We start from the raw sequence: 26,881 nt of genomic DNA on the forward strand, positions 1-26,881 counted from the left end.
CATCAGTAGTTACATCGGTCCTCACATATGGTATATCCATTTGGGCCGATGCACTTGAGATCCAAGAATCATGGAGGAAAGCATGTCCAGTTTACCGACTGAGCGCGCTTAGAGTAGCCAGCGCCTTCCGAACAATATCAGAGGAAGCAGTGTGTGTCATTTCCGGAACTTTGCCGCTCAGAGTCCTAGCTGAGGAAAGACGGAACCTTTACCAACGAAAGAGGACAACCACACTAAGTGCCGAGGAACTCAGAGCTGAAGAACGGCAGAACAGCATCGCACGATGGCAATCGCAGTGGGACGCCGCGACAACAGGAAGATGGACACACCGTCTCATACCGAAGATCGACGTTTGGCTAAACCGAAGTCATGGCGAGGTCAATTACTATCTGACGCAGTTGTTGTCAGGACATGGATGTTTTCGGACGTATCTTCACCGCTTCAAGCATGATGATTCACCGGAGTGCCCGTCCTGCCCAGGAATCAATGAAGACGCGGAGCACGTTTTCTTTGAGTGCCCACGATTTTACCCACAGCGAGATGAGCTGGAGATGATCCTTAAGAAAAAAATCCAACCAGAGACAATAGCAGAAGCAATGTTGTCATCAAGAGCCTCCTGGAACGCCATCAGCACATTTGCAACAGAAGTCCTCATAGACTTGCGTTCCATCGAAAGAAGAAGAGCAAGTGACAACAACTAGAAGAAAGGTAAAATAACACCTTAGCTACCAGAAAAAAGAGCAGTAGCTAGATCCTCCCCTCACGAAGTAATGCCTAACGGCGGTTTCCATGAGGGATTAGGGGAAAGAGGAAAAGGGGTTTAGGGTTTAGTGGGTAGGAGCGCTAGCGTCGAGTTTTAGTATGACACTGCGTCGAGTCGCCACATATCCAGGCCAAACAACTATGCCTAGAATCCGTAAAAAGAATTCCCCTCTCCCTTAAAACAAAAAAAAAAAAAAAAAAAAAACACACACACACACACATCACTGAGAACTCGTGTTAGGTGTACACACGTACTGTATTGTGGCTCTGTCTATTTTCATAAAATTTCCTGATTAACATTGAGTGTTAAATTTGTACTATCACTTCATTCCTAGTGTAACAACATGGGTTGTAATTTATAATTGGTTGAATATCTGATAAATCTCAAAGTAATTCAATAAATTCGATTTTATTAGTGGATAAATTTTGAAGGTTAGGCTGTGAAATTCTACTTGTTCACCCGCGCAGTATTCCACGCGCAATCTAGTGTTTACGCAGGCGTACATTGAGTCACATAAAATAGTGTATGTGTATGTGTAGTGTATAAACTAAATTCGAATTACGGGCACAGTGACTGGTATATGTGTGCTCAGGCACAGCTTATTACTATACAGCTTATTGCTATAGAAACTTTGTTTACTCTGAGCTGCGTCTGTTTATTACCTATATAAACTTTAAATACACTTAGTAATAGTATCATCTTATTATATCACTGATGACGGACTTATGTATTGCCTGTAAAAAACCAACAAATACTCCAGCTGTTTGTTCTTCTTGTCAACGGATTTATCACTTAGATTGTTTGCGAAATTGTATGAAAATCAAGTCATTATATCACTGTTGTGCTACAAATCTCAAACATTTATTGACAACTGGTGAGATAAAGACTCGTAGCAAGTCAATCCCCGATAAACAAACAAAAAACCAAATAATTTCTCCAGCTAGTAATAAAGCAGTCACCAACAAACAAGCAAATACACAAAAAACTTCATCAACAAGTTTGAAATCTCCTCTCACATTACAACTAGGTATCAATACTGCAAAGACCTCAGCAACTAAAGGCAAAGATTCAGGATTGAAAAATAAGCATCTCACTAGAAGTTCATCTACATCTAGTAGTAAATCTGTTACTTCACCGCTGCAATCACCGATAACGCAGTCTACTTCATCAATCGCTCTCACCGATTCTAACATGTCCTTAGATTCAATAGTGTCTAAGGCAGCTCTCCAAAGTCTTCCAGAAAACTGGGAGACACAAAATACGGATGAAAAACTGACTTCGATGATGAACTTTTTTCTTACTTCTAATCATTCGATGACTGAGAAATTAAACTTGATCGATAAACGATTGGATTCACTGCAGCTAAATGTTTCTTCAAATACTGCCAGTATCTCGGAACTCAGAGAAGAATTAAATACTCATAAGTCAAAAACAGCAGCTGATTCAAAGCTGTTTATTGATGAATTATCAAAGCTCAAGACACAGGCTATGCTACATCCAGATAGCTCATCATCTACAAGAACTTCTTCAACATCAGAATTAGTGATCTCGGGAATCCCAGATGTTGTAGCTGCTAGCTTATCTCCTTTGGATATCACCGAAACTGTCTTTAATACACTGAAGGTTCAAAATTTAAAAAATGATATTTTATCAATCCGCAAATTCGAAAATAATAATAAACCAAATAGTGCAAATGATAAGCCCCAGAATAAAAATTCTTCTTACTTAATAAAATTAAAATCTACTGAAGTTCGCGATTTCATAATTAGTGCCAAAAAACATTTAAAAACAGTAAATATAAAGGATATTTTCCCAACTTTGGTTGAGAAAACATTCAGAGGTCTGATTCACGTCAATGAATTTCTAAATTCCGATACTTATAAATTACTTCTCAAGACTAAAGCTAAAGCAAAATCTCTAAATTACAAATATGTTTGGGTACGAAATGGTTTAATTTTTGTAAGGAAAACTGATGAAGTTGAACGTATTATTATCAGATCTGATTTAGATTTAGAAAATTTAGATTAACATAAAAAAGATTTAATAAATGTTACCAATGATAAATTTACATCTCTAAGGGTATTAAGTTTTAATATAAATAGTATTGTTGGCCATATATCTCAATTAACTCAGCAAATTGTTGAAAAAAATCCTCATATCATTGTTTTAGTGGAAACCTGGCTAAAACCTGGCATTAATAATGATCTACTCACTTTTAATGATTATTCTTTATTCAGAAGAGACAGAAATCTGATACATCCAGCCACGGGTCGTTATGTACAGGGTGGGGGTGTAGCTTGCTACATCCATAAAACAATTAAAGCTAAATTACTGTACTCTTCTGTTTCTGATGACATAAATTCACCTGAATATATAATGTTAGACGTTATGTTGTCCTGTGGTTCGCATATGTTACTAGCTGGTGTCTACAGACGTCCAAATGGCCATACGCTGCATGAATTTTTCAATACCTTCATGAAATTTTCAACAAATTTTACAAATGTAATTATAGCAGGAGACCTAAACTGTAATCTATTAGATAACACTTGGACAGCAAATCATCTAAAGACATTCATTTATGAATCATCCCTATATTGTATACCTTATAATACTACACATCATAGTGGACATGGCGATTCATGGCTGGATGTAATCCTAGTAGACAATATTAGTAAATTAGGTACCTTTCATAAGTCAACATCTCCCTTTATTGCAGGTCATGACTATCTGTATTGTGAATATCATCTAAACTGTCCTAAACTACCAGATAAATTTATAACTTTTAGAAATTACAAAAATTGTGATCATGATGCTTTAGCAAATGCCTTAGTTATTGCCTTAAAATTTGATGATATTATTATAAAAAATTCTGATCCAAACGAATTGCTTGATCTATTTTTAAGTCGAGTTTTAGAGATATTAAACAAATATGCCCCTGAAATTACCATTAAAGTGACTGGAAATTCAAACTCTTGGATTACCAAAGAACTTAAATATAAATGTCATGAGCGTGATTCTCTCTATAAGAGAGCAAAAAGAACTAAAAATCAAGATTTACTTGCTCTTTATAAGGATATGAGAAAGAAACTAAAATTAGAATTAAATAATGCTCGTGAAAACTACTTAAAAAGTCAACTAACTACTGTATCACCTGGTAAAACAATTTGGAATAAACTCAAACGCCTAGGACTAATAAAGACAAAACAAACTTCACCCCTGAATTACTTTGATGCGAGTCTTTTAAATGAACATTATGCTAATATAGTAAGGAAACATCCACCTTGTGATATTAACTTTGTAAATTCATTATCTTCCCTATATCACAAAAAAGTTGATTGCTCCTTTAAGTGGCACCAAATAGATATTGTTGATGTGACAAAAGCTCTACATCTAACACTTCAAAAGACAAAAGGGAAAAGTCCTGATGGCTTAAATCTGAGTTGGTTACGTGATCATATACCGCAAATATCTTTATTCTTAACTTTTCTGTTTAATCGTTCACTTGAGTCAGGTATCTTCCCAGATATTTGGAAAATGGTTTTTATTATACCGCTAAGCAAAGTTAGTCCACCAAAGTCTCCGTCTGATACGCGTCCAATTGCAAATTTATCGCACTTAAGCAAAGTATTCGAACGTATTATAGCAAATCAAGTAGTTGAATACTTAGAAGAAAATAATTTGCTTGACAAATATCAATCTGGATTCAGAAAGTTCCATAGTACTCAATCAGCCCTTCTTAAGCTCACTGAGGATATCAGATGTGCAATAGATAGAGGTGAATTAACTCTGTTGGTATTATTTGACCTTAGCAAGGCTTTTGATTATGTCAACCCGAAGGTGATATTAGTAGCGTTATTTGAACTAGGTTTTTCGATTGAAACTGTGACTTGGTTTCTCTCTTACTTGTCAAATCGCTCACAATCAATATTAAACGATCTAAACCACCCACTAGAGTTCCTTGATATAACATCGGGCGTACCCCAAGGTTCAGTCCTAGGGCCTATATTATTTTTAATAGTCATAAATCTGGTAGTACGACAAATTACTCACTGTAAATATGGTCTGTTTGCCGACGACAAATATATATATTATCATTTTAAACCTACTTCAGTAATCGAAGCAATTAGATTAGTAACAATTGATGCACAGGGGATAGCTGATTGGGCTAAAGATCATGGATTACAGGTAAACTTAAATAAAACAAAATCTTTGATAATAGGGTCAAACAGTAAACTAAAATCATTAAACATTGACTCGCTACCACCCATTATTATCAACAATGTTCCTTTACCGTATGTAAGCCAAACAAAATGTCTGGGTTTATCGTTAAATAATGATCTCTTGTGGAAAAATTATGTTTCACAAACTGTTAGAAAAGTAAATACTGCTCTATATACATTAAAAAGTCGGAAGAATATTTATACTACTGCTATCAGAAAACTTCTAGTCACTGCAACTATTCTTCCTCTTATTGATTATTGTACTGTAGTGCTTATTGATGCCACAGCTGACAACAATTTAAAATTACAGCGAGCATTAAATAGTTCAATACGATTTATTTATAATCTAAAGAAAGATGAACATATTACTCCGTACAGACGTAAATTAAATTGGTTATCTGTGAAGTCAAGACGTCTATATTATTTAATCACTTATTATTATAAACTATTGCAAACAGGAAAACCTAGTTACCTTAGGGAACTATTTGTTGAAGATGAAGCTAGACGTTCTGAAAGATTAGCTATAAAAACGAATAATGTAAATTTTGAATTGCCAAATTTTTCTACAAATTATCTTGAAAATTCATTTGTAGTAACTACAATACGTTTGTGGCAAAATTTACCTGCAGAAATTGCAAATGCAAGCAGTCTAGAAGTGTTTAAAATAAAGATCTATGACTATTTCTTGGAACTTGACTTTCAGTAAATTACCTTCACGTTGGCTTCTGTATATATTCTAATATTCTTACAAACTATTGTTACTTACTAGTCAAAGCAACTACCATTATATTGTTAAATACGTGGATTAGAATAAATATTACATTGTTATTTATTAAATCAAATTTAAATCTAAATTAAAACAAAAGTTAAATCTAAAATAAAATTATAATTGTTATTTTATAAATAAGATTTTGATGTACACCTACACCTAAGTTTATTACTTTGTATTAAAATTCTAAGTGAAAATTTATAAAACTATGTACAAACCTTTGCCATTCGGCAAATTGCCTTGGCATATTAAATAAATACATACATACATACATACATACATACACATTCGGGGCTGAGGAGAAACTGCTACCGGACGCGTCTCCCCGAGCGGATGGGAGGATGCTCGCTGTCCTTGGATGACACTTAATCTCTTAGTTGATGAGGTACAGCGGGTAGGAGCCAAGCAAAATAACCAAACAAAATAAGCTCCCGTGGACAAAACTCCCCTGTAATGGGTTGGTCACACTAACTGACCTAGCAAGACGATCGTTCTCTGCTGTGACCCACTGGGAATGACCGGAACCTGTATCGTAGTTTCCGACGATGCAGGCCACGGCTGATGTGAGCTTGCTCTGCCGAGGTGTAAGTTGCAGCAGTGGATCAGGAGCCAGCCACTTCGGGCCTTGATCAGGAAGTACGCAGTGAGTGTTAGAGATCGGAATCTTTACCGCTCCGAGCGAGTCTAGTCCGTACGGGTATTCCGGGACTGGCTAAGTGTCGGCTAGGCCTCAGGAAACTGGGGTAGGAGTACTATCATGTATGTAGGAGTACTATCATAAATGAAAAAAATTTTTCAAAAAAAAGTTCACCACACAATAGGATATCTTTACGATGCATTAAATTTGGAATCGATCGATACCTACAGGGTGATCCAAAATTACTTTTACAGCGAAGATATTCGAATAGAGGAAACGATTCTGAGCAGAAAACTTCTTAGTCGTTACTGAAAATTTTGAATAGTTTTTGAGTTATTCAAAATTTTCGTTGACCAATCAGATACGAGATTTAACATTTAAAAAAAAATACAAAAGAATAAATTATAAATTTGGCTGCGTTGCGATTTCCAACTTCACGTTTTACTTTTGTTTGTTTACTTTTTTTTAATAATTCTAATTTTTAAGAGTTTAAACAAATGTAACCTTTAAATAAAATTAAATACTCAATTTTAAACTTAATTTCAAAATTTAAGGAAGCTATTGAATTAATAAATGGATAGGTAATCAAAGATAAAAATTAATTTCTTGTAGACAATTAAGAGAATGAATCCCATGTTACTTATAAGGTTAAAGACGATAACGTTAATCAAGAAAATAAGAAGGGTAATACAGGCTGTCTATCAGGATATTTATAAAGACTCTTATTAGGAAAATTAAAAAGACAACACCTAGGCTGCTCATCAGGATAATTTTAAGGACTTTTAACAGGAAAACTAAGACAACAAAATCCAGACTGCTTATCAGGATATTTTTAAAGAAAATTTAAAGGAAAAAATTCAGGCTGCATATCAAGATAATTATCAGGACTCTTATCAGGAAAATTAAAAGGACAAAATCGAGGCTACTTCTCAGAATAATTTTAAGGTCTTTGACCGGGCCGAGGACGAGGATGACTTCCAGGTTGCTTATCAGGATAATTTTAAGGACTCTTTTAAGGAAAATTATAAGTATAAAATCCACGCTTTTTATCAGGACAATCATAAGAACTCTTATCAGGAAAATTAAAAGGATAATATCCAGGCTGCTTATCGATATTATTATAAGCACTCTTATCAGGAAAATTGTAAAGCCGAAATCCAGGCTACTTATCAGAATAATTTGAAGGACTTTTATCAGGCCGAAGACGTAGATGACTGCCAGGCTGCTTATCAGGATAATTTTAAGGACTCTTAGCAGAAAAACAAACGGGAGACAGTCCAGACTATTGAAGGGTATAATAATAAGGACTTTTATCAGGTGGAGTACAAGGACAAATTTCAGGGTGCTTATCAGAATAATAATAAGGACTCTTATCAGATGGATTACGAGAACAATTTCCAGGCATCCTATAAGGATAACTAATATTACAATGACTGCATTATTATCTATAGTAAAAATTTTATTAACATATGAAATTTATAACGTCAGTGAACAAATCTATTATAGAAATTGTTCAAAATGTCCTCCATTATTTTGGATACAACAACGAAGACGCTTGACGAAGTTCGTTGCGCAGTTATCGACCATCTCCTGTGTGATCTCTCTCAGACAATCCGTGACTTTGTCTCGCAGAGTATCAACGTCGTCAACGGGATGACGGTAAACATTGGCCTTCACATGGCCCCATACAAAATAATCCAACGGATTGAGATCTGGTGATCTTGGAGACCAATCTATTATTCCACCTCGACCGATATAGCGATTGGAAAAATTTGCATGAACCCATGCTTGCGAAGCTCCTGCTGTATGAGCCGGAGCGCCGTCTTGTTGAAACCACATTTCTTCATAAATCCTCTGCGGAATTCCTGCTTCTCGACATTCTTGCCGTAAATGTTGATCGACAAAATCTACATATATTTCTGATGTTAAATTTTCTTCGAATTCATAAGGACCAAACTATAATAAATTTTGTTGTTAGAACTTTACAAATCAAAAATTAGTTGAAGACAATTATTATAATAAATTTAATTTACAATCGTTCGTTGGCCAGAGTGGATTCCTGCCCAGATGTTAATCGAAAACCGGTCTTGGTGATTCCGAACAATAGTGCAGTGGGGATTTTCTTGAGCATACCAGTGGAAATTTCGGGTATTCCAAGACTTATTCCGGCCAAACTTACTTTCATCAGTAAACAGAATTTTTTTGAAAAAATCTTCATCGTTTTCGAAACGATTCAAGAGTTCCTGACAAAAAGCCATACGAACTGGATAATCCTCGGGCTTCAACTCTTGAACTCGTTGATAATGATACGCGTGAAGCTTTTCATCTTTCAGTGTTCGTTGGACGGTGCCAAAAGACAAATGCAGTTGCTGAGCAACTCCACGAATACCGATCTCTGGATCTTTCTCAACGGCCTCAATGATAGCCTCTTCGTTCTCATTATTTCGTGCACGACGTGGTGCACCAGCTTCTCGGTGATTTGGTAAAACATTACCAGACTCACGTAATCGGCTGACTGCACTAAGGATCACTGGAGAACTTGGATGCCGCCGATTCGGGAATCTCTCTGCATACCTGCGCCGTGCTTCAGCAGCATTATAATTGGCCATACCATACAGGAGGATCATATCAGCATACTCTTGAGCAGTATATTCAGCCATAATACAGATATTGTTTGAGAAAAATCGATTTGTGAATATTTAAATTCTTAAGTAAATTATTAATTGTAATGACAGATACACACCGAATTAATTGATTGACATAAATAAAAGATAAGCGATTGCAACGCGAACGTAGTAATAAGCGTGCTCTTTTGTTCTGAATGAACGAATAAAAAATAGAAGACTAAAATGTAGGATACAAGGAAGATCATACAGAAGGACCATAAGAAGAATGATTAAAAGGACAATATGCAGAGATTTTAAACGCGCAGACAACTTAAAACACTCGAAAGAATCAATTGATAATCAAATCTAGATTGTTAAAAAAAGGAAAACGTTCTAAGAGTTAAATTGGAGGATAACATGAAGGCAACAAAATTGAAAGCTTAGCAGGATAATATTCAGGATAAATTTGAACGACTAAACTGAAGAAGAATCCGAAAGATGATTTTACTGGATAAAGTTTAGGTTAAACTGCAGGAGTAAAAATCATGTTATCAAGCTTAGATTAAAAGACAATTGGCCGAATATTCAAAAAAACACAATGTGGAGGCTAGCAAGATCGAATTCAAAAATTCTTAGAGGTTAATAATAAGGGTATTGCTCGTAATCTCGCTCACGGTCTCGCTCATGATCTTGCTCGTGGTCTCGCTCATGATCTCGCTCGTGGTCTCGCTCATGATCTCACTCGTGGTCTCGCTCATGGTCTCGCTCATGATCTCGCTCATGGTCTCGCTCATAGTCTCGCTCATGATCTTGCTCATGGTCTCGCTCATGATCCCGCTCATGGTCTCGCTCATGATCTCGCTAATGATCTCTCTTGTGGTCTCGCTAATGATCTCGCTCGTGCTCCTGCTAATGATCTCACTCGTGGTCTCGCTCATGATCTCGCTCGTGGTCTCGCTCATGATCTCGCTCGTGGTCTCGTTAGTGGTCTCGCTCATGATCTCACTCGTGCTCCCGCTAATGATCTCACTCGTGCTCTCGCTAATGATCTCGCTCATGGTTTCGCTTATGATCTCGCTCGTGGTCTCGCTCATAATCTCGCTCGTGGTCTCGCTCGTGGTCTCGCTCATGGTCTCGCTCGTAGTCTCGCTCATGGTCTCGCTCATGATCTCGCTCATGGTCTCGCTCATGATCTTGCTCATGGTCTCACTCATGGTCTTGCTCATGATCTCGCTCGTGGTCTCGCTAATGATCTCGCTTGTGGTCTCGCTTATCGTATCGTTTGTTGTCTTGTTTGTCATCTCCCTAATACTTATCCAACCTATATATTTATCTATAATATTTCTGAAATTATTTAAAACTTGAAATAACTCTACTCAATTATATGGAATTTTATAAAGTTGGAGTTTCGGATCTCAGCCCTAAAAATAATGTTAATTTTTTAATTTCACCTTGCATAGTGATCTAGATATTGTTCTTAAAATAGGCATTTTTTTCTACAATTTTTTTATTTTTCTGACATTTATCGTAAGCTACTCTCTTAAAATGAATGAGTGGAATTTTACAGTGAAATCAGTAAATTCCAGTTTCCTGATAAGAGTCCTTTTTATTATCCTGAGAAGTAACCTGGAAGTTGTCCTATTTGTTTTCCTGATAAGACTCATTATTACCTTGATAAATAGCCTGGTCCTTATCCTGTTAGTTTTCCTGATAAGGTCCTTACTATTACCCTGTAGCCTCGATAAGCAGCCTGGGAATTTGTCCTTTTACTTTACCTAATAAAAGTCCTTATTTTTATCTTGATAAGTAGCCTAGAATTTATCCTTATACTTCGTCTGATATGAGTCCTTTTTATTATTCTGACAATTGACTTAAAATCTTTCATCTTTATAATTTACAATAAATTAATTTTTATCTTTGATTACCTATCCATTCATTAATTCAATAGCTTCTTTAAATTTTAAAAATAAGTTTAAAATTGAGTATTTTATTTTATTTTATTTTTTAGGCGCGCAGTAGCCTATCGGATCCGGCCCTTGCTTACCAAAGCATTGGATCGGGTTCGAGTCCGGCGTACACCAATGAATATTTTCAATATTTAAGTGTATTATACTGCTCAGCCCAAGAAATAAAACGAGTTCCAATCTCAAAAGTTTACCCCCTAACGTAGTCGCTCACGACCTTAGTAGTTTATGCGACTTTAAACAAAATTAGGAAAAAAAAATTTTATTTTAAAGGTTACATTTGTTTAAACTCTTAAAAATTAGAATTATTTAAAAAAAGTAAACAAACATAAGTAAAACGTGAAGTTGGAAATCGCAACGCAGCCAAATTTATTATTTATTATTTTGTATTTTTTTTTGAATGTTAAATCTCACATCTGATTGGTCAACGAAAATTTTGAATAACTCAAAAACTACTCAAAATTTTCAGTAACGACTAAGAAGTTGTCTGCTCAGAATCGTTTTCTCTATTCGAATATCTTTGCTGTAAAAGTAATTTTGGATCACCCTGTATATTGTGGAAAGAAATTTTTTTTTGTTAATTAACAATTTTTTGAAACAAATAGAAAAATTTTTTATAAAAAAAGTTTTCCACACGATAGGATGTCTTTACGATTCATGAAATTTGGAATCGATCGATACTTATATTGTAGAATCGATTTTTTAAAAGTTAATTAAGAATTAGAAAAAAACGAGGTAAATAATAACAATAGTAAGCGGCTGCTCAGATACTCGGGGGTTTTTTTTTTTTTCATCTTATTTATAATTTTTTGTTTTTTTTTTCTTTTTAACGACTTAATTGATTTAAAAAAAAAATCGATTCCACAATGTTGGTATCAATGATTCCAAATTTCATGAATGGTAAAGATATCCTATCGCGTGGAGAACTTTATTTAAAAAAATATTTTTCATTGGTTTATAAAAATTGTTAGTTAACAATAAAAAAATTGTTTTTACAATATTGGTATCAAACAACTCCAAATTTTATGAATCGTAAAGATATCCTATCGCGTGGAGATCTTTTTTCAAAAAAATAATTATTTATGAATAAAAGTTTGTTTAAGCAAATAAAAAAATTTTTTATAAAAAAAGTTCTCTACACGATAGGATATCTTTATGATTCATGAAATTTGGATTTATTTGATACCAATATTGTGGAAACGATTATTTTTGTTAACTAACAATTTTTATAAACAAATAAAAAATATTCTTTTAAAAAAAGTTCTCCAAGCGATAGAATATCTTTACGATTCATGAAATTTGGAATCGATTGGTACTTATATTGTGGAATCGATTTTTTAAAAGTTAATCAAGACTTAAAAAAAATACAAAAATTGATGAAAAAACAAATTACTCCAAGTATCTGAGCAGCCGCTTACTATTGTTATTTCTTCTTCGGATCCGGACATCGAATCCCCGTAGAGCTCATATTTTTTTAAACTTGTTAACCCGATATTTGCACTAAAAAAATTTGAGAAAAAATTTTTTTTTTCATATCGATTCTTTGTTGCCGTTAAAATTTTAGTATACCAAAAACAATTATTTTCTAATTTTAACTATTTTCTAAAGCAGAAATTCGAAAAACTAAAAATAACTCAAATAAATTCTAAAAAATTTTTTTGAGCTTAGCTGATTTTGTTTGTTCATAGAAGACAACAATAGCCATAATTAAAAAAAAAAAAAAAGAGTTACAGCTATTTGTTTACGAGCGCTCGAGCGAAACCACGTTTTGTTTCATTAAAAAAATAATATCTCGTAAACTATTAGTCGTAGAGACATCGGGTTTGGCTCATTTTAATCCTTATTTGATTCTCAAAATTTCGTACACAGCAAGTCTCTACTACTTTTGCGTAGTTTTGCGTAGTTTTGCCAGCTTTAAAGGACCCTTTTAGCGATTTTACCAGAATTTTTTTTTAATTTATAAATCTTTGGGGTGGCAGGAAGAGTAGTTCCGGGGGAGTCAGCGGCTTGATGATTTTTTATATTGTGTGGAGTTGTTGTAGGAGTACTAAGAAAATCGCCAGCTTCAAAGGGCCCTTGTAACGATTTTTTTCGGATTTTTTATTAATATTATAAGTCTTTGAAGTGGCTGGAGGGGTAGTTCCGGGGGAGTTAGCGGCTTGATGATTTTTTATATAGTGTGAGGGTGTTGTAGGAGTCTTACAAAAAATCGCCAGCTTCAAAGGGCCCTCGGAAGGATTTTTTCTGAATTTTTTTTTTTTTTAAGTGGAAAACTTTGGGGTAGCTGAAGGGATTGATCCGGGGCAGCTAACGGCTTGATGATTTTTTATATAGTGTGAGGGTGTTGTAGGAGTCTTACGAAAAATCGCTAGCTTCAAAGGGACCTCGGAAGGATTTTTTAAAAATTTTTTTCTTATTCTTGTAAAACTTTGGGGTGGCTGGAGGGGTAGTTCCGGGACAGCTAACGGCTTGATGATTTTTTATATAGTGTGAGGGTGTTGTAGGAGTATTACGAAAAATCGCCAGCTTCAAAGGGACCTCAGAAGGATTTTTTAAAAATTTTTTTTTATGCTATAAGTGTTTGGGGTGGCTGAAGGGGTAGTTTTTGCGTTTTGAGGAGCCAATTTATCATTTATAGGGCTTACTGTCTCTTCTTGAAACTGAAAAACCATTTTCAGTTTCAGGAGTAAAAAAATTTTTTTTTTGATTTTCGTTCATAAAAAAACGTTCGGAACTTCAGGTACATTATGTTTTAATTTTATTAATTTTTTTTTCGACTCAGTGAATGTAATGTTTCTATATAAAATCTCAAAAAAATTAGAATTTCGTTATTTTAATACTTATATTTTAATTACTTTCAAAAAGGTGAAACGACTTTCTTATTTTTTTACAATGAAAAAAAAATTTTTTTTTAACTTACCTGTGTATTCATTTTAATGACTAAAGCAATTATTTTTATTTCCCGACGCAATTTCGATGAGCAGTAACATTTTTTTTATAAAATATTTTCAATTTATCCATTCATGTATTGTGACTTTAAGTTATAAATAAAAGTTATCTTCTTTCATTAGCATAAAAAATAAATAAAATTGGTATCAGCTGATTGAGTTACCGACTGATCTATGAATATCAAAATAGTGATAGCAGCGCTGCGCGCGATGAGTGACGTCATTAAGAAAGTTTAAAATTTCATGATTGCATTTTAGTTTAAGAGATAAGTACAAGTTCGGAAATTTAAATTATAAAAATATGTATTACCTTTACGCAATATCAAATTCAAAATAATTATCGTCAAAAATTGAATTAAAAATAAACTTTTTTCTGTTAAATATTTTCAATTTTTAGGGGAGATTTTTTTTGTTCCATTAACTTATAAACAGCATTGGTAAATATTTGACTGTAACTTTAATAATAATGAATGAAAACTGAAATTACGAAAATTATATCATTCTCCAATTTGATAATATTATATAAATAAATATAAATGTTAAATCTTCCAATAATTTCAGTGTCATATGAAAAAAAAAAGAAATATAAATAATCGTGTTTAAAAACTCATAGTTTTTCGGAAATTCTATTAAAATAATTAGTACGGTAACTTGATTTACTTTAAATAACATCTTGATAACTAACAATTTTTTTTTTTTTATAATTTAATCAAAATTAAAGCCGATCTTTATAATCATTTTACGATTAACGCAGATTTTCGTAGGTTCATATCCATTAATTTGCTCAATATTTATCTTAATTGATATGCATATTCATGTCTTTGTAAATCTATTATATCTCAGTATTTTAACTTATAATCATTTACCAAATTTTTTTTTTAGTTTAATTACATTCACTAGATTTATTTATTTAATTTATTAAAATTAATACTTATAGACGAGAACAAAAAACATATTAACATATATATTACATACCATGCTTAGATGAACGAAGAGCCAGTCCATTAATCCTTTTGGATAACTCAGCACTTGCACGCTCAACAACTCCTTGAGCCGATATCGATGACATATCTTCACTTTATTTTTTTACGTTTGAATGCTAATAAAGCTTTCGTTAATTAGCACAAAATATCATATAACGTTGTATTATCCTTAGATTTTTGTTGTTGTGCAATATCTAATACGAGTATACATATTTTTTCGTTATTCTTTCAATGTATTTAATTTATTACTTCACAAAGCTTGAAACAAATACAAATATTTTTCTAAGAATTTTTATTGCATTTAAAAACAATTTTGTTCTTGATATATTTTAAAGATTATTTTTTATTGATGGAATCACTGAGCACTTGAGGGTATGTAGATTTTTAAATACATAGAGAATAATTAAAACTTAATTTCATATTTGTTAATCGTTTTTCAAATTGTATCCTATTTTAAAATAACTAGACACTCAAAGTAAAGTAAATCAATACTGTCAGACTCACAGACTCGTAGCATGAAGGTGTCTTGCTTATTATTCTCGATAAATTTTCACTTGATTATTTTTTATGACGATTAACAAACATCGATTACTCGTCATATTTGTATACCTTTTTCTATATTTAAAGTATACTTTATATCTTTAAAGAAACTATTAAATTATTATAAATAAATACGTTCATGTTAAAAAAATAATCATTAAAGCATTAGTATTACAAACAACATTAGAGAAATACAGACGTTAAATTTTGTTTATGGACACACTAAGTAACAAATATCAACATGGTTGTATTGTCCACTTTATACTAAATCGATACTTTTCGCTTCGTCGTATTTGTCTCATAACCCCTCTCCCCGATTATAATAACGAAATAAATATAAGCGCCTGCGTCAACTTTTGATTCACTAGTATTTAAATATATTTAAAAATTTTTTTCAAAAATCCCGCCATCTCATACAAATTTTCAGCTGATTCTGAACTTTTAAGAAGACAAGTGCCCACTTTGATTATCTCAATAAGTAGTGTTGATTGACAAATTATTTTATATTATAAAAAAATATGATTATCGTTTGTTTTGAATAAGGAATTTTTAAAAATAAAAATTGAAAGGTTATTTTTACTTCTCATCTTGTATTTATTTCAATAATAATATATCGTTGTAAATGATGTACAATCATGTAAAAAACTTAACGAATTAAATAATCTTCAAACCAGCCATGGCGTTTTCGAGGACCTGTAATCAAATATTATTAATATGTTTTTTAGTTATTGTTACTTTATTTGTGTTTCAATTATTATTAAGTGAATTGGAAAAAGAAATCTGACTTTGAAGGTCAGCCAAAATTTTTTGCTGTTTCTGAACTCGAAAATTTTTCTTACTATTTTCTTAGCAAATTTTTCATTATTTATTACGAAATCTCTAACCTCAAGGAATTATGTACTTTTGTTAGAATTTATCAATTAAGAAAATCGGACTGATAACGAAAATGTTTCATAAAGGTTTTCTCATTATTCCATTGGTAATCGCAATTAAAATAAAATTTATTAAGATTTTTTAAGTTTAAACTTGTTTTGAGCAGTAAATTTATTTTATTTTTAATGAACGAAAAAAATCTTAAAAACGAAAAATAAAATTTTGTGTTTTCAAATTTTCAATCGTGAAATCGCATAGACTAGTATAATTACTGATACTTTACTTCTCACAAAAATTAAAGGAGCAAAAAAAATTTCCTAATTTTTCGATGATTTTTAAAAAGCTGTATTTAAGGTAGTACACCACAGATATTCGCTCTGTGCGCCTGGGCGGAGCATACATATACTACTTTGAAAATAAGTGAGTATTGTGTATACGTATAGTGCCATGAGCCCCCAAAAACGCCCGAGCCCCCTTTTTGGTGGCGCTGTCAGTATGCATGAATACACTAATACTATTAATGCAGAAGTGTTAGAATTTTAGCTCCGCCCACGCGCACAGAGCGAATAACAAGTGTCAAATATGAACTACAAAGACTTTTTTCATTTACATAGTAAATTTACCTGCATAACCTAACATTTGAGAAGAAGAGATAGAGATCGATAATTTTTGACAATTTTTCATTAATTATTACTATCACATGCTTTGAATCTGTACTTTTAATGATGCAAAATATTCTATGTGTTATTTCTCTTCGTTACACAAATTTTGATTGATATCTGAACGGTGCTTTTTTGTAACATCAGTAATCCCTCATAAGGATTAATGGTAATGACAAATTTTTTTTTATATTAATATCTTTTTTTTGGTTTCCTGCAACTCTTTAAGAATTTAACTGGTTATATTATCTGATTATAATGTACTAAGGTAAAATACCTAGTACTTGAACAGATTTTTGAATTAAATATTAATACAAAATTGTGACACTTATTATAAGCAATATCCGTATTTTAACATCATTTGTTGACTTTTTAAAATTCTACATCGATATAATTATATTTTAGTTAATTTAAAAGTTGGTATATTGAGAATAGCCGATAGATGCTACTTTTACTATGAAAATGGTATTAAACATTAAAACTTTCAATCAGTAAAAAAAAAACGACATATGATCATTTTAAGCAATAGAAAGCGCCATTCGGATCCACCCGAGATTAAAGATAGATTTCAATTTTTTGTCATCACGATTTTTATGATTTTTTTAATTTTAATAATTTTCGTGTGGCTGCCATTCCTAAACTAATCGACTAATTTTATCCATCTTCGAACTCAATCAACGTAATCGTCTAAAGAATATGTGTGACAAATTTCATCTAGATCCGTTAAGAACTATAGACACAATCGCGGCAACATCCCGCGTTATATTATATATATATATAGCATATATATATATATATATGCATATATATATATATATATATATATATATACACACATATATATATATATATATATATATATATATATATATATATATATATATATATATATAACGTTTTACTAGTTTTTATATATATATTAGGGTGCTTCAAAAAAACTTTTTAATTTTTTTTTTAACTCTTACCCTCTCAAATGTTTCTATTTGATATAAAAAAAATCCTCACCAAACAAGAGCCCTATAGCTCAACTCTAAGGGGTCGCTATTTTTATTTCAGTTTCCCATTTAATTAACATGGGAAAAATTCTTTTTTTTTTTTAAATTGAATTTACACATAATTTACGCAATTTTTTACAAAAAACGATTTTATATTCTTAAAGTAGCGTCTGAGCTTTACAAAACTCTAAGACAAAGTATGATTATCGCTACAAAAAGACTAGTTACAGCCAGTTAAAAATGACTCAATTTCGAAATTTAAAGAAATAGTTGGCAATTGGGTCATTCCATGTCAAATCGACAAATAGTTGGAATCGATCTCTTTTTTTTTTTATTTTTTGGACATGATCTCAAAGTCATCCTTAACGCATGAGAAATAAAAAAAAAAGTTAAAATTAATTTATTATTCAATATTTCCACGTGATGCATTCAATTTTTAATCCTCAAAATTACAATACTATGTACCTGCATAACTTTACCTAATTTAAAAGTTGTTAAAAACGAAAAAAATTTTTTTTGAAATTCAAAAATTGATATTTTTGAAAAAAAAAACCTGTTACGTTCTCAGAATTTCGCCTAAAATTATTTTTTTTGATTACTTTATAAATATTATATTTTTAATAAATATATCTCGTTAAATTCTCCGAATGCACATTGAGAGATGTCCGTTGCTTCGCTGGTGGCTTGATCAGCAGCTTGGTAACGGAAGTCTCGCGATAAGGCATCAGCAGAGAGTCACCGCGGCCGCGGATAGTCCAAACATCTTACGTCAGCATGGGACCCGGGCCTCGGTGACTCTCTCAGGGAGTAACCTGAGCTGCAAACATGGCTGAAAAACTGTTTATAAAAAACTAATCTGTAGCTAATTCAGTCAGTAGATCCAGAGACTCTCTAGTGTAAAGAGCTCTGCCCTCCGACTTGAATCTCTCCAGATCCTATTATCCGAATAAATACCAACTATAACGAATACATAGTCCACTATACTTATTATGGGGGCGAGCGCTTAACAAGCTGTTCCACCCCAAATAAGAAAACCTTTCGGCGGGAGCGCTAGCCAGCGTTCCGCCAACTTAACCCATCCTGCTGGTCGAGCGCTTATCAGCGTTCACCAGGTTCCAGTCTCTTCGGTGCGAGCGCTAGCCAGCGTTCCGCCAACACCAAATCCTCCAGTTCATGTCTCGAGGAAGGCGATCGCGTCGATCCGGTCGCTCGGTACAACGGGGCCGTCGTCTCTTAGCCCAACCGTTCAGTTTGTTGGCAATTAATAACACAAACCCAGTTGAACCGGAAGTAGAGGTAGTGCGGGCAACGAAACCGTCGTTGCGAATAATTGACAACGAAATACTCGTCGAACCGCGTGTGAAAGTAGTACGAACCGCCGAAGAAGACTCTCCAAAATCACCGCCTTCTTCGTACCAGGGTCAAGAGGGTCAGTCCATTCCAATCAACAACAACCGCCCTGCCTTCTGGACGGACATCACCAGGACTTGGACACTGACTCCCGTTGAGATTCCCGAAGTTCGGCCACCAGGAGGAGTCATCCCGGTCGACGACCCTCGATACGGATACTACTCCGAGGAGTATTTCCAGAAGACCGGCCACGACACGTACCCGCCTTTCGAGGCTAACTCGTTAGAGAAACGGGGTATTATTTGGGCTGACTTATGGGGCCAATAATGGTGAGTCCCTAAAATATTAGTTAGGTAAAGTAAGCTCATCTGTGACGGCACACCGGGGGTCAATAGATCACCCAATGATGCCAAACCTGAATTTATTCGACAGTTCTTAATTTAATTTTTTCTTTCAATTTAAAAATCGTCCCTACCAATTTAAAGGCGTAATAAAATAAATACTAAAAATTGAGAACGTAACACACCCTTCTAAAAATTTCAGAATATTTTAAGATGAGTAGAATGTATTATACAAAAAAAATTGAGCTAAAATTTTAACTTCGATTGTCATTTTTAACGATTTTCAAAAATTCAAAATTTGACAAATTTGGCATTTTTTAAAATTTTTTTCCAAAATATTTCTTTTTCAATAACCCTAAGTGTCCCCTTTTAAACAAACAAAAGGCCGTTCCTATATCTACCATAGCGTTCGAGATATTACAAAAACAAAATTGAAAAACTGGAAAAATCGCGAAATTTTGAATTTGCATATCTTTTGAAAAAAATTTTTTTATTGTTTTTCCTTTGGCAGAACTTTATTTTATGATAAACGAAAACTTCTGACCAAAATTTGTCCAAATCGAAAGAGATCGATTCCAACTAATTGTCGATTTGACATGAAATGACCCAATTGCCAACTATTTCTTTAAATTTCGAAATTTAGTCATTTTTAAATGGCTGTAACTAGTCTTTTTGTAGCGATAATCATACTTTGTCTTAGAGTTTTGTAAAGCTCAAAAACACTACTTTAAGAATATAAAATCGTTTTTTGTAAAAAGTTGCGTAAACTATGTGTAAATTCAATTTAAAACAAAAAAGAATTTTTCCCATGTTAATTAAATGGGAAACTGAAATAAAAATAGCTACCCCTTAGAGTTGAGCTATAGGGCTCATGTTTGGTGAGGATTTTTTTTATATCAAATAGAAACATTTGAGAGAGTAAGAGTTAAAAAAAAAATTAAAAAGTTTTTTTGAAGCACCCTAATATATATATATATATATATATATATATATATATATATATATATATATATATATATATATATATATATATATATATATATATTAGGGTGTGCCAAAAAAATCAACTAATTTTTTTTTTCAAAAAGTTCTTGTAATTTCGTTAGAAGATACCACAATAAAAATTCAGTTAAAATTTGAGCCCTTAATATCAATATTTAGAGGTCGCGAACTGAATTTTTCGATTTTTCATTAAATTAACACGGAAAAAAAATTTATAGACAGTTTGGATTTTTATTTCTCTTGATTGAACCAACTTGATCGAACGAACAATCAATATTTTTATAGGAAATTGAACGCTGAATAAAAAAGGTCTTTTATCATTTTTTGATAAATTCAATCCTTCGAAAGTTATTCGAGGTTAAACTTAAGCTTATTGCGAATTTGTGAATTATTTCACTTTTAGGGTAAATTTATTACACCGGCATACGAAAAAAAAAAAAGTTGTTTGTACTTTCGACCGGACCCACCTACCGACATATTTTTCGACCCGTTGAATCCAGATTTGGAGTCTGTTTGGCCCAGTCACCGTCTAGATTTGAGTAAAATCTGAATCTAAATGTTAATTATCTCGTCTTACTACGAATGGGAATTACTTCTTGTATTAGTATACTCTCCAGTAGGAGGTGCCCTGGTTGCAGACACAAGCGATCGTAAGGAATTTTTAATGGACCCAAGATTCGAACTCTATTTCAGGATGTAAATTTTATAGGAAAACTGAACGAGACGGAGAGTAGCTTGGGTTAGTTTCAAAAATGTGTCTCAAAACTTTTTAGGAAGTAAAAAATGCGAAAACTACAGGACGTTAGTAGAAGAATAGGTGACAAATTGCAAAAATTTAGGTCGCTTAATGAACCCCACACTACACTGATAAAAAAATTGACTAGACTCAAGAGCCAAACTCTTGAACCAAGAACACTATTTTGAAGAAAATGATATTCTTGAGTCAAGAGAATAAATTCTTGAGCTAAGAAATTATTCTTGGTCTAAGAAAATTTTTTTGAGTCAAGAATTTATACTCTTGACCCAAGAAAATATTTTTCTTCAAAATGGAATTCTTGGTTCAAGAGTTTGGCTTTTGAGTCAAGTCAATTTTTTTATTAGTATACACTTTATGGATTCTCATGTCGACCACTGACAGATTTTTGCTGGATGCTAATAAGAGAAGTACCAGAAGAATACAGAAAACGTAAAAGGAACACACTGCGTAGGTCATTTTAAGATAAAAAAGTTCGATACAAACAAACGACTGTTTGAAATTCGTAAATATGGTTTTATACCTTCTCCTTACATTCTATTTTCTATAAATTTTAAAAATTTGTCAATTTTTTAATTCTAAGATCATATTCCATCCATGAAAATACACCCAAGTCATTAATAATCGTGTTTAATAAATTATTTCTTATATTTACAACTGCAATTTTCCCGATTTTTTTGATTTTTAAAAATTTTGAAACGTTACTGGCGTAAAAAAAAACTTTAGATTCTAATTCATACTCAATCTGAATCCAAAAAATTTTTTTCATCGATAATTTCGATTTTTTTTGATTTATTGAAATTTTTTTCGGTTTTTCGCAATTTTTTTCAAATGTTAACGGCTCAACGGGCTAATTAACATTCAGATTCAGATTTAGTGAATTGAAGTACATAAAAATCATACTTGCTCCGGGTCCACAAAAATTTTTTCATCGTGACTGCATTTGCCTTTTTTTGGGTTTTTTGAATTTTACTCAAATCTAGACGGTGACTGGGCCAAACAGACTCCAAATTTGGATTCAGCGGGTCGAAAAACATGTCGGTAGGTGGGTCCGATCGAAAGTACATACAACTTTTTTTTTTCGTATGCCGGTGTAATAAATTTACCGTAAAAGTGAAATAATCCACAAATTTGCAATAAGCTTAACTTTAACCTCGAATAACTTTCGGAGGATTGAATTTATCAAAAAATGATAAGAGACCTTTTTTATTTAGCGTTCAACTTCCTATAACAATATTGATTGTTCGTTCGATGAAGTTGGTTCAATCAAGAGAAATAAAAATCCAAACTTTCTGGAAATTTTTTTTCCGTGTTAATTAAACGAAAAATCGAAAAATTTAGTTCGCGACCTCTAAATATTGATATTAAGAGCTCAAATTTTAACTGAATTTTTATTGTGGTATCTTCTAACGAAATTTCAAAAACTTTTTGAAAAAAAAAATTTGTTGATTTTTTTGGCACACCCTAATATATATATATATATATATATATATATATATATATATATATATATATATATATATATATATATATATATATATATATATATATATATGTATATATATATATATATATAAAACTAGCCGATTGTAAACTTTGTGAATTGTAAAATTAGCCGTTTCTAAATTTCTCGTAATTCTTGAACGGATCGACGGATCAAAAAACGATTTGAGGCATCTAAAAGGACTTCCATAAATTTAGTTTTTCTGAAAATAAGAGCAGATTCGACCGACCCATTCAAAACCTTTTTTTAAGTAAACTGAAGTATACGCATAGAGGAAAGTACCACGGGGCCTAGCTTGGCCCAGCCTTGGCTCAACTATGTAAGACTCTGGGCCAAGCTTGTAAGCCAGGCTTGGCCCAGTCCTTGTTGAAGTCTGGGATGATAACGATGGGCCAAGCCTGGTTACCAGGACTGGCCTACGCCTGGTTACCAGGGTTGAGCCATAGTTAATTTTCAAGTCTGGGCCATGCCATTTGATAAAAAATGATAAAAAAGAATTATTGGAATGTTATTTTTTTATTTTATTTTGTAAGTAAAGTAAATTCAAACCTAACTGTTGCTAATTATAAGAAATAAAGTGTGAAAATCATATCCGTTCTTCTAATCGAGATTCGAACCCGAGCCGCGCGCTTGCCAGACCGATAACTAACCCCTACACCGTACGACCGATAAGTTGATGCACATCTTATTATTCTGATAAGCTAAATCTATATAGTGACGAAGTGTGACGGTTTATTATTTATATAATTTATGTTATTTAATATTGTGTTTCGGTGAAAATTAACTATTTTTTACAAATGTTTATTATAGTTAAAAAAAATGAAAGAGTCAAGTTGTTATATTACTTTAAACTTTGTACATCGTTCTGTATATTTTTAATATCTTATGATAAATTTTCATGTTTAAAATTATCAATATTAAAAATTCAACTGTAAATTATTATATTTTAATTTTTTTAAGACTACATCAATTTTGACGATATGCAATTGTCTTGGTTAAATAATAAATTTTAAATTTTAGAATTTGTTAGCAAATATTCGTTAAACAATAAATGTTTACTGTTTAAAATTCTATTACTTAATGATTTATTAAGTTTGAATTTCCCATTGAATGGCTAAGGCTAGGTTACCCAATTCTGGCTCAAGTCTTAGTTGCCATTCAACGCCCATGGCTACAAAGAAAAAAAAATTTACTTAAATCAAGTAAATAATTTTTAAGAATTTCATCTTCTTGATTTGAGTAGAAAAATTCTTAAACTAAGAAATTTTTCTCGATTTAAGTAAATTTTATTTAATTAAAGAATTTTTCGTTTTGATTGAAGACAATTAAACTCTTCAAAGTTATTTTCTTGGTTCAAAAATTTTCTCTTGAATTAAGTTAATTTTTTTTTTTCAGTGTAGGTTTCCCAATCTTGGCTAACCCTTGGGTAATCATTGTGGCCGTGACTGGGTGACCCAGTTCTGGCCCAGGCTCGGGTAATAATTGGGCCGACCAAGGCGTGGTTGCCCAGTCTTGGCCCAAGCTTGGGTCACCGATGAATCGCCAAGGCTAGGTTAGCCAGTCTTGGCACAAGCTTGGATAATTATTGGCATGGCCGAGGCTGGGTTAACCAGTCTTGGCCCACGCTTGGGTCGCCAATGAATGGCCAAGGCTGAGTTAGCCAGTCTTGGCCCAAGGTTGGGTAATCATTGGCATGGCCGAGGCTGGGTTAAACAGTCTGGCCCACGCATGGGCCAATACAGGTACGCCGAAGCTAGGTTTCCCAGTACTGGCCCAAGCCTGGCCCCTTTGTCAACTCTGGGGGTTTCCTACATGAGCGGTCGTTTGTTATCTTGTTTTCCATAATATTCGTTATATTTTTTTACAAATTAATCTGTATTTGCTTTTATTACTTCCTTTTTTTTAATGTTATAAATTTTTTTTTCTTTATTCAACGTGCCAAGATGTATAATAGGTATTACATGAAAAGCCCAACTGTTCTATGCGTCTGATTATGTATCTTGGCTTTAAACACGAGATGCCGACACAAAGTGGTCATTTCATAAAATACTTAGGCTGATAATGCAATTTAAATATTTTTCACTAAACGCCGACGCTTTTGGAAGTGCCTAGGTATTTCATGAAATGACGGATTTTGCGAAAAGACTACGACATATACATTAGGGTGCTTCATTTGAGACGACTATTTTTTTTTCTCACTCCATTGACGAAGTATTGTTCTTTACATAGAAAAAAAAATTCTCACCAAAGGATAGTTCTTAATTTCAATTTTAAGTATTCGCTGGATGAATTTGAAGTTTTCTCATTTAATTAACCCGTTAAAATCATTTTTTTTTGCTTAAATTATCTAGAGCATAGCGACATTTCATGACATTCATTTGACCATGGGCGGAAGTTGTAGAGGGATCCTTCCTCTTTAAAAGCTCTGACAGCTTATTTTCAATTTATGAGCTATCTCGCTAGTAAAAAATTGTATATTCGATTTTTGCTTAAAAGTCGTGGTTTTTTGATTTTTTCTCCTAAACTATTGATCTGACACCAAAATTGCAAAGGACATTTTTTGTAAAGAATTTAATTTTCTACAAGATAGATTGATAGCTAAACCCTTTCAATGAATTGCCTCTGAGATAAATTTAATTAATTACAAGAAAACAATAAATGACACTAATTTGTCGTAATTTTTATACTTTTTAATAAAACAACAGTTAATAAAAAAAATTATAACATTGTATATTTTTATAATCAACCATTTTGATATCGTTATAATGCCTAAATTTTTAAAATTTTGAATCATCTTACAAATATTCTCATAAATATAGTTGTTACATAAAATATATCCAAAATATATAGTCATACATAACTCCAGCTCACAAAAAAAAAAAGTGGCATGTACTTTGGACCTATTGAAATAAATATTGACCCACTGAATCCGAATTTCAAGTCCGTTTGACCCGGTCACCCTCCAATTTTGAGCATAATGCAAAAAACCCCAAAAAATTGCAAAAAACTGCAGTCACAGCAATTAAAAAATTCTTCTGGACCCGGATCAAGTATGATTTTTAGGTATCTCAATTTACTGAAACTAAATCTGAACGTTAAGTAGCATGGTGAGCCGACCAAATTTGCAAAAAAAAAACGAAAAACCCAAAAAAATTGCAATAAGTCATGAAAAATTAAAGTTATCGAGATAAAAATTTTTTTCGACTCAGATTGAGTATGATTTTCATGTATTTTGTTCCACTGAGTTTGAATCTGAAGTTTTCTTGCCCCGTTAACGTTTTAAAATTAAAAAAAATCTCAAAAAACCAAAAAAATCGGGAAAATTGCAGCTATAAATATGAGAAAAAATCTATAAAACATGATTAAATACTTTTCTTGTATTTTTTCGCGCATAAAATACAAATTAAGAATCTGAAAATATAAAAAATTTTTAAATCTATAAAAAATGACGTATAACTAGAATAAAGAGAACGATTTTCTCGAATTTTAAACTGTTCTTCATTGGTATCGAACTCTTTTGTTCTCAAATGATCTACGCAGTAAATTTTTCTTCCGTTTGTTATTATCTCTTGTATTTCATGCGTGAAAAAATACAAGAAAAGTATTTAATCATGTTTTATAGATTGTTTTTTCATATTTGTAACTGCAATTTTCCTGATTTTTTTGGTTTTTTGAGATTTTTTTAATTTTAAAACTTTAACGTGGCACTGGGCTAATTAACGTTCAGATTTAGATTCAGTAAATTGAAATACACAAGAATCATACTTGATCTGGGTCTAGAAAAATTTTTTCATTGCTGTGACTACAGTTTTTTACAATTTTTTGGGGTTTTTTTGCATTATGCTCAAAATTGGAGGGTGACCGGGTCAAACGGACTTGAAATTCGGATTCAGTGGGTCAATATTCATTTCAATAGGTAGTTACGGTCCAACGCACTTTTTTTTTTGTGAGCTGGAGTTATGTATGACTATAT

The 26,881-nt window shown here is 32.5% G+C and overlaps 2 protein-coding genes across 3 annotated transcripts in view; both read right to left on the reverse strand.

Moving 5' to 3' along the window:
- LOC123264925 (F-box/LRR-repeat protein 16) overlaps positions 1–15,886 on the reverse strand; it is a 367,204-nt gene extending 351,318 nt beyond the window's left edge. The window contains exon 1 of one of the 2 annotated variants that reach the window (XM_044728457.1): positions 14,883–15,886. In XM_044728457.1, the coding sequence (XP_044584392.1) occupies positions 14,883–14,976 (94 nt within the window). In that variant the 5' untranslated portion in view covers positions 14,977–15,886. The remainder of the gene's footprint in view (positions 1–14,882) is intronic. The other variant, XR_006509449.1, reaches the window with a different exon arrangement.
- Positions 15,887–16,013: 127 nt separating this feature from the next.
- Positions 16,014–26,881, reverse strand: part of LOC123264928 (actin-related protein 2/3 complex subunit 1A-B) — a 23,708-nt gene continuing 12,840 nt past the window's right edge. The window contains exon 6 of the mRNA XM_044728460.1: positions 16,014–16,123. Coding sequence (XP_044584395.1) covers positions 16,085–16,123 — 39 coding nt within the window. The 3' untranslated portion in view covers positions 16,014–16,084. The remainder of the gene's footprint in view (positions 16,124–26,881) is intronic.

This window comes from Cotesia glomerata, linkage group LG5 (assembly GCF_020080835.1).
Source record: "Cotesia glomerata isolate CgM1 linkage group LG5, MPM_Cglom_v2.3, whole genome shotgun sequence".
NCBI classification, from domain to species: domain Eukaryota; kingdom Metazoa; phylum Arthropoda; class Insecta; order Hymenoptera; family Braconidae; genus Cotesia; species Cotesia glomerata.